The following is a 13,041-nucleotide window of genomic DNA, read 5'->3' as shown; positions in this document are numbered from 1 at the left end:
CAACCCAGTGGACTGTGGCCCGCAAGGCTCCTCTGTCCATGGGATTTCCCAGGCAGGAATACTGGAGTGCATTGCCATTTCCTACTCCAGGGGACCTTCCCGACCCAGGGATCAGACCCTCATTTCCTGCATTGGCAGGTGGATTCTTTTACCACTGAGCTACCAGGGAAGCTTCGTTCAGTGAATCACCACAGTCTTATTTTGGAACATTTTCATCACCCCAGTAAAAACTCCCTAACCCTTTAGCAGTAACACCCCATTCATTGCCCAGTTATCCCAGCCCCTGGTGACCACGAGCCTGCTTTCTTCCTCTCTGGATTTGCTTACCTGGATCATTTCGTATAGATGGACTCATTTAGTATGTGAACGTTCATGTCTGACTTCTTCCTTGTAGATTAATGTTCTTACGCTTAGTCAGTCATGTTGTAGCACATATCACTTAAAAAAAATTATTTGCTTATTTTAAGGCTGTGCTGAGTCTTAGTTGTGGCAAGCAACTTTGTGGCACGTCAACTTCTTAGGTGCAGCATGTGGGACCTGGTTCCCTGACCCAGGGATTGTACCCCGGCCCCTTGTGTTGGGCGCATAGAGTCTCAGCCACTGAACCACCAGGGAAGTCCCCTCACACCACTCCTCGATTCCTTTTTATGTCTGAATAATGTTCCATCGCATTATTCCATTGTCACATTTTGTTTTATTTATCCATTTATCTGTTGATGGACTTGAGTTGTTTTTTTTTTTTTTTTTGGTTGTCATGAAGAACGGTGCCGTAGACATTCGTGGGCGAGTTTTTATGTGAGTGTATGTTTTCATTTCTCTTGGATGTGGACCTCGGAGTGTGGTTATGGGGTCACAGGGTAGCTCTGTGTTTAGCCTTTTGAGGAATGTACAGATTTTTGAACGCGCTCAGGTCTTTTCCACATTTCCTTTCTTGACCCTGCGTCTTTTCTATTAGTGTTTCTCCTTTTTCTGGCCTCTCCATAGCCAAATTTGGTAAAAGGAGCGTCAGTATTTAGCTCTTGGTCTCCTTACTTCCTGCTGTGTTCTGCCAGCTCCGTGGTGGCATCCACCGAGACGCTGCCTCTTAGCAGTTCCCGCCGGGCTTCCTGTAGACTCCAGTGGGCGGTGTCAGCACTTGGTGCCCTGATCTAGCAGAGGCAGTGGACACTGCTGATCATTCCCCTGGAACCTGCCTCTTCTTGTGCTTTTCCTCTAATTTCCCCGGCTCCTCCTCTTCTCCCCACTGCTAAGTGTTGGCATTGCTGAGAGCTTGGTTCCTCATCTTGCCCAGCACGTTCTTTCCCTGGGTGATCTCGCCCACATCTGTGGCTTTGTGACTCAGGAATATCTTACTTCCAGCCTAGATGTTTCTTGAGTTATGATGCAGACGGCTAGCTGCCTACCTGACTGCCTGACCTGTTGGTCCTGGGCATCTCAAACTCAACATGTCCCAAACTGATTTCACTGTCTGCCTTCCCTCCTGCTCCCCCAACAAAACACCTGCTTCTCCCCCATGGTGAATAAGCCAGGACTCTGCCAGTTGGCTAGGCCAGGGATATGGGACTGAGCCTCGATTCTTCTATCCTTTTGCCCTTTTTTTGTTGCTTTCTTACAATAATACATTGTACCTATCACTCTTCTTCAGGTTATCACCAGTGAACTATACTAGTCTTTTTTTTTTGGCTTCACCCAGCAGCATGTGGGATCTTAGTTCCCTCAAGCTTGCACCTCATGCATTGGAAGTGGGGCGTCTTAGCCACTCACTGGACCACCAGAAAAGTCCCTTTATTTTAACTGGGCTCCCATCTCTTAGCTGCCCTACCCTCCTGATCTTTCTAAAAGGAACCTCTCTTTCAGCTACCACCTTCTGCTTTGAAGTCTTAAGGGCTCACTTCTTGGTATTAGGATGAAGAGCAAAATCCTAAAACCCTTGTGTGTGAGCCTTGCCCGCTTTTCCAGCCTCCTGCCTCTGTGTGCCCCTTTCTCTCTACTCCCACCACACTGATCTTTTCAGATCCTCCGAAGGAAGGTCCTCCGCTCTCTTTTTTCCTCCTAACATCCTACCTCCCCTGGATGCTCAGGCTCCAGGTGGGGCTGGGTCCTGCCTTTTGTTTTCGTGTAGCTCGCTTTCCCCAGTGCCCGTTGTACCACCACTTGTTCCTGTTCCAGTTGGAGCACAATAAATATATCTCTTGAATGAATGAGCGTGACTTGACTTTGTCTACCAGGTGGATAGAACTCCTGGAGAAGGAAGTAAAAGCAGCCTTTCAGCTAGAGTGGATGGCTTTGTTTCCAGCATCTTCCGTGCCTGGAAATAATTACCTAAGCTCAAATTTCTTCTCTCTCTGAAGTGATCGGTGGCTTGTCTGTCTTTCCCCCCCCAGGGATACGGGGCTTTTTGAAATGGCCCCCTTCCCTTTGATTTCTTTCCTTCCCCAGGTATTAAGCCCACTTGTAATGGCCCCTTTTCCAAACACAAGTGCGATTGTCTTGCTTGCCTGCTTTGGGTTGCTGGTGGCTCCTGAAGATGACCCCAGCCCTGAGTTGAGATTCAAGGCTCTACTCCATCTGTGCTTTCTGGGGCTCTGGTCAGTGTCCCTGCAGAACCTGCCCCTTCTATTCAGCCTGTCCGACCTGAGTGCCTACCGGCTCCCTCCTGCTCCTCACCGGGTCATAGGTTTGTCCATCTTTCCAGGCTGCTCTCCCCAGGACCTGTCTTCTCCATGTCCTCAGGGACCCAGGCTCCCTTCTTGTGGAACCTTCCCTGGGGAAATTCCCTAGCAGTCTGTCAAGTGGTTAGGACTTCATGGTTTCACTGCCCGAGGGTACAAGTTCCATCCCAGGTCAGGGAACTAAGATCCTGCAAGCTGCAAGCATGGTGAAGAAAAAAGAAATCACCCCGAAAAGTCCCCTAAATTGGCCAGGAAAAGGAAAAAATTGGTGATCCGCTCTGATCAGACATTCTCACACATCCTGAAGGTTTGAAAAATTTCCAACCTAGGCTGAAGGTGGCAAGTCCACAAACATTTCTAGCCCCCCGAATCATTTTGCTCTGAAGGCTACTACCAGATTCTTCCCTTAGGCACAGGTGGAGGATTCTGAAGGGGCCTGCTTGCCTGCTGAACTTCCTCCCTTGTCTGTTGTCTATTGAGCTGCTAAATCGAGGCTTGTCTGATTAGGTAGCTACTCTGTGACTGTTTCAGTTTATATTAATTGAAATAAAAATTTCTTTTTCAGTTGGACTAGTCACATTGCAAGTGCCCAATAACCACACGTGGCTAGAGGCTGTCCAGATATGTAGACAGCACAGATACGGAATGTTGCCATCATCATAGAAAGTCCTGTTGGACTGCACTGCATCACAACTCTCAATACATTAACACGTCGTGCTGGATGTAGTAGGTGGAAACACCTAGCTATGGATTGGCTCAGCATAGAACATGCTCAAAAAATAATTCTATCGGTGTCTTAAATTTCACTTGATTAGATTCTCCTGGGCTTGTTTTTTTTTTTTTAAAGATCTGCAAAGAAAGAACACATCTATCTTCCCATCTTCTCAACTGGTATTTGTTATCCAGGCCCCTCTGAACTGCCTTTCTGCCAGGTTCTTTGGCATCTTGGTGCGCAGGCTGGGGGAAAAAGAATCCAGGATGTGCTGGGCCACCCTCTCCCCAGCCTTCAGCCTCTGTTGTTGCATTCTTTTCCCTTTGTGTCTCCTCCTGAACTGATAACAGGGACCAGGTCTTCTTATCTCTTTAAGGTGGGACTAGCGATTTCTAGTCCTGGCTTCCCTCTTGGCTCAGTTCAGTTAGTTCAGTCGCTCAGTCGTGTCCTACTCTTTGCAACCCCATGAATAGCAGCACGCCAGGCCTCCCTGTCCATCACCAGCTCCCGGAGTTCACTCAGACTCACGTCCATCGAGTCAGTGATGCCATCCAGCCATCTCATCCTCTGTCGCCCCTTTTCCTCCTGCCCCCAATCCCTCCCAGCATCAGAGTCTTTTCCAATGAGTCAAATCTTCGCATGAGGTGGCCAAAGTACTGGAGTTTCAGCTTTAGCATCATTCCTTCCAAAGAAATCTCAGGGTTGATCTCCTTCAGAATGGACTGGTTGGATCTCCTTGCAGTCCCAGGGACTCTCAAGAGTCTTCTCCAACACCACAGTTCAAAAGCATCAATTCTTCGGCGCTCAGCCTTCTTCACAGTCCAACTCTCACATCCATACATGACCACAGGAAAAACCATAGCCTTGACTAGACGGAGCTTAGTTGGCAGAGTAATGTCTCTGCTTTTGAATATGCTATCTAGGTTGGTCATAGCTTTTCTTCCAAGGAGTAAGCGTCTTTTAATTTCATGGCTGCAGTCACCATCTGCAGTGATTTGGGAGCCCCCCAAAATAAAGTCTGCCACTGTTTCCACTGTTTCCCCATCTATTTCCCATGAAGTGATGGGACCAGATGCCATGATCTTCGTTTTCTGAATGTTGAGCTTTAAGCCAACTTTTTCACTCTCCTCTTTTACTTTCATCAAGAGGCTTTTTAATTCCTCTTCACTTCCTGCCATAAGGGTGGTGTCATCTGCATATCTGAGGTTATTGATATTTCTCCCGGCAATCTTGATTCCAGCTTGTGTTTCTTCCAGTCCAGCTTTTCTCATGATGTACTCTGCATATAAGTTAAATAAGCAGGGTGACAATATACAGCCTTGACGCACTCCCTTTTCCTATTTGGAACCAGTCTGTTGTTCCATGTCCAATTCTAACTGTTGCTTCCTGACCTGCATACAAATTTCTCAAGAGGCAGGTTAGGTGGTCTGGTATTCCCATCTCTTTCAGAAGTTGCCACAGTTTATTGTGATCCACACAGTCAAAGGCTTTGGCATAGTCAGGTAAAGAATCTGCCTGCAATGCAGGAGACCTGGGTTCGATTCCTGGGTCGGGAAGATCCCCTGGAGAAGGAAATGGCAACCCACTCCAGTATTCTTGCCTGGAGAATCCCACAGACAGACGAGCCTGGCAGGCTACAGTCCATGGGGTCGCAAGAGTTGGACACGACTTAGTGACTAAACCAGTGATTTGTAGTAGCTGCTCAATAAATGCTTTATGAATGAAGACTCTCTTCCAAGAAATAGAAACTATGTAAGGGAATAAAATGGTTGATTGGATTTTCTTTGCTTTTTTAAAAAAAAAGTAATTTTTATTTATTTACTTTTGGCTGTGCTGGGCCTTTGTTGGTCGCGGGCTTCTCTCTGGTTGCAGAGAGTAGGGGCTACTCTCTCGCTGTGGAGTGCTGGCTTTTCTTGTTGCGAAGCATGGGCTCAAAGATGCACAGACTTCAGTAGTTGCAGCTCCCAGGCTCTACAACACAGACTTAATAGTTGTGCATGGGCTTAGCTGCTCCGTGGCCTGTGGGACTCTCCGAGAGACTGAACCCGTGTCTCCCACAATGGCAGGCGCATTCTTTACCACTGAACTACCAGGGAAGCCCTGGATTTTCTCTCTCTCTCTTTTTTTAATCTTTTTTTTGAGTGCACCTTGCAGCATGTGGGATATTAATTCCCAGATCAGGGATGAACCCGCACCCACTGTAGTGGAGACGTGGAGTCTTAACCACTGCACTTCCAGGCAAGTCCCTGGATTTTCTTTTCAAATGGTAAAGTCAGTTCATCTCCTGGCAACAAGCTGAAGTATACAAAGAAAAAGCTCAGAAATCCTCTGCCCGGTAACTTAGTTGACAGTTTGATATGTTTTCATCTGTCCTTTGTCTTCCTGTTAGGAAAATAAAAACAAACGTTTACCATGTTGGGCTTGCGTTGTCTGGATCTTGGCCATTTTAGCAAAGCATCCTTTATCTCTTATCCTACTATTTACCTGCTTTGCCCGTCTCTGCTCTACTCTGTCTTGAAGGGATTTTCAAGGTTACGATTAATTATCTTGACAGTTAAGAATGATGGAAACCTTGGCAAATGGGGAATTTCATGTTCCATCCTAAGGGTAGGGGAAGCAGCCTGGAGGATCGTACCATGTGGAAATGGGGACTTTTTGTGGCTGGATCTTAATTTTGTCTTTTTTTAAAGAGGAGCTAGTAATCTGGATTTCTTGATCAGTTTTCCCCAATTTTTAAATACCAACAACGAAAGAATCACACAGCTGTGAGGAGTGGACTGGATGCAGTCCGGAATCCTTCCATGGGGCCATCTCCCACCCAGGCAGGGCCGTCAGTTTCCTTAGATGATTTCCTGGCCATTGCTTCTCTTTTGGATCACTGGCTCATCTCATCAGCTGTCACTTGGGCCCTGTGCCTAGTAAGACTGACCTGCTTTTGCCCTTCACCTTCTTAACCAGCCTCTAGTAACCGCCTATACCCACACAGGAACACGGGGACCATCTTTCAAACCAGGCTGCTATTTCTTGGGTTGAGACCAGACATGGTAGTAGTTGCTGAGAGTTACTTGACAAATATCTTTCCAATCGAGACTCCCCTCAAGCTGGGTGAAAATGCTTTTATCTGAGAAGCCCAGGGGAACAGAGATGAAGACAAGAGGGCAGATTTAATTTCTCTTGTCGCACGCCTGTTGAGTGGGATGGAGGGAAGACGAACTTGAGAAGCCATTTTTCACTCTCCCCTTTCTGAGGACGAGCCCATCTTGCTGGCTTCCCATGGAAGAGTGCCCATGCGATGGGCCCCTTTTTTCGTCTTGGAGGGCCGCGCTGGACAGTCCAGGCAAGCCTTCAGGGAGGCGTGGAAAAGAGAACCTCGGTGGCCTTAAAAAGGTCTGATAAGAAAAAGGGCCAAGAATCTGGGTGAAGAGGTGTGGTGAAATGGTCATCACAGTGGGGAGTCTCCCAGTTGGGAGTTTGTTTTCCCCGGAGAAAGTCATTCTTCTTTTCTAACACTAAATCTTTCTGAAACAATAGCTCTCCCCAAGAAGAATGGAGGGAGTTAGGAAATGAGTGGCCAGAGAAAACTCTTCTGAATTTTCTGCCTTTGGTTTCTCCGTAATTGCATTTAGCTGCTAGGCCCCATCACGTTCAAGATATAAATCCTCACTTAATCTCCTCCTTTGGGGAAAATGGGCTCTTTAGACCAGAAGCGAGAATAGCCGAGCACCTGTTGAAAAGGGAATTTCCTCCTTCAGTTTCTTTCAGACCCTGGAATGGCCAGGCTTCCTTTTGTGTAATCCTCCCTGCCCACTTCACCAAGACCCTCTGGCCATCTTGGTCTCCCGGGATATATGCTTAGACCTGGGAAGAAAAACTAGAGTTTGCTGTGATCACACTTCATTTAGCTGGTCCAGGGTGTTTGGTGACTGCCTCTGAGCCACACTGGGTGTCAGGCACTGAGCTACAGCAAAGAAAAACAGAAAAACTGAGATTTGAGTTCGCATTCTGGAGGAGACACAATAAGCTAGCGAATCAGTAAAAAAGAGAATGTTTCGATAATTTCCAGCTAGAGATGACTTCAATGAAGGGGCGGGGTGTGGGGGGCAGAAACCACTTTAAGATGGTAGAATCAGCGACGGAGACTGGGTTGGTAAGGGAAGGCTTCTCTGGGGAGGTGACTATTGAAGCCAAAAGTAGAAGTTGCCCACTATGGGAAGATTGGGCATAGAAGGTGCCAGGTGGAAGAATCAGCCAGGACAAATGAGATTGGCTCCTTTGGGGCTGTTTGTGTTTAAAAGTGAAAGTCGCTCAGTCATGTCCGACTCTTTGCGACCCTCCAGGCCAGAATTCTGGAGTGGGGGTAGCCTTTCCCTCCTCCAGGGGATTTTCCCAACCCAGGGAACACAGGTCTCCTGCATTGCAGGTGGATTCTTTGGGGATGAGCCACAAAAGAAGCTGTTTGTGGTTAGGGTTGAGTAAAAGAAAGGTGGATAAAAGATGGGCAAGGCCAGATCCCTGCGGGCATGGTGGGCGCCTGCAGTAAGCCCCTTGGCAGTGGGTTTTAAGTAGGGGACGGCTTATTTCCTTTAGGTTTGAAGAAGGCTGCTGGCAAGGGCAAGTGAATAGTTCCAGGGCTGGGATCAAGATGGTGGCCACTGTGAAGGGCAGGCCAAAGGGGAACAGGCAGGAGGAGGGTGGGCAGGGGAGGAACAGCTCTCTGCAGAGCACTTGCTGCGTGCCAGATACCACGTAGGCACTTCATGCCTCCATCCTGACCCTGCCAGGTCTGGCATTCTTCACGCATGTTGTGGATTACTAGGATTCTGAGGCCAGCGCTCTCCGAGGCTTCCTGAGTCTCACTTGAGTAGGGAGGAGAGGGCGGGCGTTAGGAGGCCTCCTAGGGTGGAAGGTCACAGCGGGGCTGGGTCTGTGGGCCACCAACCTGGTGCTTCTTCTTTGATCTGGGAGGAAATCCTGAGCCCTGAGGGGATTTGAAGCTGGCTTGGTTGAACTTGTGCCAGCCTGGGAGGACTTACTATGAAAGTCTGGTATTTCCCATCAGTGAACCTTTTCAGGAACAGGCTGGGAAGGGCTCATTGGGGGGCAAATCAAGGTGAAGAGGCAAAATGATTTGGGGAAACTGGTTTGAGATTTCTGGGTTCATGTCTTTGCCCTGGCCCGAGGTTACCTACCAGTAATAACTGGTGGTGTTTTGAGCTGTTCACTGTGCTCACAGTACCTCTTTTATTCCTAACAGTCCTTGAAGGAAGAGTCTTTAACAGTTAACAGCTGGGTTGACTAGGCACAGAGGTTAAGTCACTTGCCAAAGGACTTGGTGGCAGGGTTTGGATTTAGAACTGGTGGTATGGCTCCAAAGTCCACGTGCTGAACAACAGTGTTGTGTTGACGTTGGCTGGCACCAAACATGCCCTTGAGTGTGAAAGTCACTCAGGCGTGTCTGACTCTTTGTGATCCCGTGGACTATACAGTCCATGGAATTTCCAGGCCAGAATACTGGAGTGGGTAACCATTCCCTTCTCCAGGGGATCTTTCTGACCCAGAAATTGAACTGGGGTCTCTTGCATTGCAGGTGGATTCTTTTACCAGCTGAGCTACCAGGGAAGCCCCCCTGGTAAACATGCCTGTAGTGATGGAGAATTACAAGGTGGCACCCTGGACCTCAGGACAGTCAGCTGACTGATTTGGGGGAGGGGGTGTTGTCTTTGGAGTGGGACCCAGCTATGATGGAGCCCCAGCCTGCTGCTTTGGCCACCAGGTGATTTCACCTCACACCGATGAAATGGGTACAAAAACATCATCGTTGGACTTCCCTGGTGGTCCGTTGGTTTAAGATTCTGTGCTTTAACTGCAGGGCACAGGTTTGATCCCTGGTCGGGGAAGTTCCAAATTCCGTGTGATACGGCCAAGAACCAAAGCAGAAAACCCAAACAAAAACCATCCTTATTACCTCATGTGATTTGGGGGAGGATTTGTAAAGTAGCTTCTTAATAAATATCAGCTGTGACTCACACAAGCCAAGTTTGAGAAAGAAAAGTGCAGAGATCTTTCCTGGTTATACTCTCTCCCCAGTGTGTTATTCACAAATTCCCGGGATTTGTCCTGCTCAGCTTTTGGTCCATCTGTAATCAGTTTCCCATTCAGTATTTCTAGGTGGAATATATTCTGTATCCATTATTTACTAGTCACTTCCTCATGGGCTTGCTTTTCTCCGGGCCTCAGTTTCCTCATCAGTAAAACTGGGGGAGCCTCCGGCCCCACTGCCTCGTAGAGCTGCAGTGGGGAGGCAGTCCGTTCGCACTTGTGTCCAGAACAGGTGACAGACACGTGGTCCACGGATGGGAGCTGTTCCTACTGTTTTTCTCTGGCCGTCCTCCCAGCGGGGCAGGGCCCTTCCCTGGGTGGTTTCTCAGGGAGCCCAGATGTCTAGGAGTTTCTCAGTGACTATTTGTTGACTGACTGATCCCATTGTTTTCTTCTCTTTGAAATCTGAAGTCAGGGCCGCCAGGTGAAACATAAGGCATCGTTTTCCTTCTTAATGGCTGCAGAAACCTTCGTGGGTGGTGTATTGACACAAAGTTAGACCTGCCTGGCAGCTCCCTGGAAGTCTCTTTACCGCCAGGGTTTTTCTCATCATCGGGTGCTTTTGACATGTCCTGTCCCTGATCATTCACTGGGATGGGAGTTGACCTGAGCACGGTGGGGTGTTGAGCAGCACCGCTGGACTCAGAGTCCAGGTAGCAGCCCCCCTCTCTTTGCCTGGTTTTGACAGCCAGAAATGTCTCCAGACATTGCCAAGTGTCCCCTGAGGGGAACAGGCTGAGAACCAGTTTTTCACTGTTTCAGACACCTGAGCCCCTTAAGAGCAGCTCCTCATTAACGCCAGGGTAGGGAGAGGGTGGTGGGGGTGTGGGAGATGTTCTGAATTCCTCTTGTGTGCAGGGGGTGGGGTGGGGTGCAGACGTGGTCCCTGGCATGTACTGGGAGCCCCATAAATCTTGTCGTTATCATCCATTTCTTCCCATGGACATTTAAAAATACCTTAAATAGTTAAATACGTGACTGGGCTCAGAAAGCATTCAAAGAGGAGTTCCGCGCTGGCTGATTTTCCTGGGTGTTCCTCCAGGCCTTTGCAAACCCAGAGCCCACGCAGCTCCTATATCTTTCACCCAGGTTCTATTTCTGGCCTTCTTTCATTTGGATTTTGCCCCACGCTAGTACATAAAGACGTGCGTCTTTCCCTGTTTCATTTTTTGACGGCACGTCAGGCCCCTATGGATGACATTGGAGTTACTGCCCATCTTTGACTTTCCTCTTAAGGCGTGTTGTAGTGGCTTTGCTAATCCATGCTTCTGTACACGCTTAAGCCTGGGGGCCTCCATATCCGGGTGATCTTAGGGAGTCCTTTTGACCGGGGTAATTTGAGTGACATTCTGGGCCTAACATCTTTGCTTCTTCCAAAAAAAAAAAAAAAAAAAAGGCAATGAGGTGACTAGAGGGCCTGTCCCTTCTTCTCTGGTGTCTTCTAGAGAATTTTCTTTGTCTTCATTAAGGGGACTTACGGAGAAGACAGACCCCGCCCAGGGTGGGTGGGGAACGTTGCCTGGTTACCACCGGGGGCAGCACCTCTTCCCTCATCTGCCGACCCTCTTCCCTGTGGCCTCTATCATCCCCCCTTTCTTCTCCAGCCCACTTTGCTACTTCAGCTGGCGGCTAGCAGTCTTTTTGTTTCGGAACTGGCCTTCTGATGCTGCAATTCCTCATTGCAGTTTGAAAGCCACCCATCAGTGCCTGAGCTTTCCAGAACCTGAGCAGAGTCCTTGCCGCCCGGATAAATAATGCACACGGGCTTGGGGCGCTGGGACCAGCTCCTCCTGCGACCTTGCTCCTCTGCCAGCTGCGCTGTAAAGGCCGAGGGCAACTGGTTCCTCCACATTTTCTTTGTGGCAGTCTGGCGGGTCTTTAAAGTCCTCGTCTGTGTACACGCGTTGGATTGCCAGCCTTCTGGGCCTAGACCTGCTGAGGGGGGTGGGTGGGGCACAGTGAGTGATTTTTTTCTTAGGGAGTTGGGCCCTGCCTTCCCTCCGCTCGGTAAAGCCTGAAAGAGCTTGGCATTCTGGAACCAGGAAATTCCTGTTGAGATGTTGTCGTTTTTTCCAGAGGCTTCATCCCAGCTGGGGTTGGGGGAGGGGGGCCGGGGGAAGGAGGAAGGGCTACTTGGTTGCCATTGCCTCTAGATGTTGAAGGCTAAACCTTTGCAAATCAGCCTCTTCTCCTTCCCTTGGTGGAAGCCATCTCTCCTCCGGCCGGGAGAGTTTGGAAGTTCATCTTTTACATATGAATGTGCCCATTAATCATCACTTCTGCATTATTGGGGGAGAGAGAGAGGAGAGAGGAGAGAGGGAGGTGGAAAGGGAGGAGGGTTGGGGGAGAGGGAGACTGAGTCTGCAGTGGGAAGATGGTTTTCTCATTTCTGGGAGAGGCGCATTAGAACTAAATTGGAAACAATTATTGGGAAAAAAAAAAACCACCTTCAAAATGCAAGCTACCTCAACTTTCATTCCCCACCCCCACCCCCACCCTCCCTTCTGATATTCTCAGTCGGGCCAAGTAGAACCATGCAATTTGTTGTGTTTATTCACATCAGCGAAATAAATGGCTCTCTGGTGCTGGCACTGAAGATTTTCAGCTCAGCCGAGCCGCTGTCTGCCAAGGGTGATAAATGAGAGCCTGCAAGCCTGGGGGACACGGAGGCCTGTCGTGGGCCTCGGGCTGCCTGATTGCAGGGAGGCGAGGCTGTCCCGGCCCCGCCGGCCGGCCTGGGAAGCGGTGACTCTTAGCCTGCCGGCTCTGCCGCTTCCTCCTCCCCCTGGGAGAGGCCGCTGAGCATCCGGAAGCAGGAATGTGTGCCGTGTGTGAGCCTCTGTTCTCTTTTAAAGAGAGGCTAGGCCCTCCGAACGGCAGAGCTTTCTCAATGGCAGGTAAGTGCCCCGTTGGCAGGGTTACCTGCCCCTCGCTCGCTTGGATCTCAGAGGTACCCAGATTCTGGTCCAGTGACGTGTCCCCCAAGTTGAGAACGACCCGTTTCCTCATCTGCATTCCAGCCCTTCTTTCCCTGATCTGGAAGTTCACAGTCACATGCGGGAGACCTTTAAAGGAGCCCGGCTTAGGCCAGGGCGGCCTTTCCCTGGGAGGCCCAGGTCGCAGCCGCGTCTTCCAGCTTTGGTGGGTCCCCGGTCCGAAGACTGTTCACCTGAGCGTTCCGGTCACTCACGTGTTCCTCGTGGCCGGGACCTGGTCCCCTCCCCGCCCCCACACTTCGCTCTAGATTCCTCTCCTTTTTGCTCCGGGCTTGGAGGAAATTCCGGGCTTTTGTTTCATTATGATGTAATGACTGGCTGGAGAGGGCCGGAAGGATTCCTGGGGAGGGAGGTCTGTTAGGGTACCTGCTCTGCGTCTTTGGGAAAGGCTCGGAAAGGATGAGGCGTGCTGGGCTCTGCTGCTCCCGGGAAAGAGCGGCGTGTGGTCACGCTGAAGGAGGCCGTGCTGAAGGCTGGCAGCTATGGCGCCTGCTTTCGTGCTTGAGCCTCCGCAGGCCTCCGGTCTGCCCCTGCCCCTGCCTTCTCGGTGGCAGGCGGAAAC

At 49.8% G+C, this 13,041-nt stretch overlaps 1 protein-coding gene across 34 annotated transcripts in view; it reads left to right on the top strand.

Annotated features, from left to right (window-relative positions):
• ZMYND8 (zinc finger MYND-type containing 8) overlaps positions 1–13,041 on the top strand; it is a 124,425-nt gene that overhangs the window by 19,032 nt on the left and 92,352 nt on the right. For 4 of the 34 annotated variants that reach the window (XM_069548724.1, XM_069548721.1, XM_069548709.1 and 1 more), the window contains exon 1: positions 11,999–12,380. The exons of 29 other annotated variants lie outside the window; for them this stretch is intronic. In XM_069548724.1, coding sequence (XP_069404825.1) covers positions 12,302–12,380 — 79 coding nt within the window. In that variant the 5' untranslated portion in view covers positions 11,999–12,301. Of the gene's footprint in view, positions 1–11,998; positions 12,381–13,041 lie in introns of those variants that run through there. One more of the 34 variants, XM_069548741.1, reaches the window with a different exon arrangement.

Source organism: Ovis canadensis, chromosome 13 (assembly GCF_042477335.2).
Source record: "Ovis canadensis isolate MfBH-ARS-UI-01 breed Bighorn chromosome 13, ARS-UI_OviCan_v2, whole genome shotgun sequence".
Taxonomy (NCBI): domain Eukaryota; kingdom Metazoa; phylum Chordata; class Mammalia; order Artiodactyla; family Bovidae; genus Ovis; species Ovis canadensis.
Note: the sequence above shows the minus strand (reverse complement) of the source record. Positions and strands in the feature narration are given on the sequence as shown.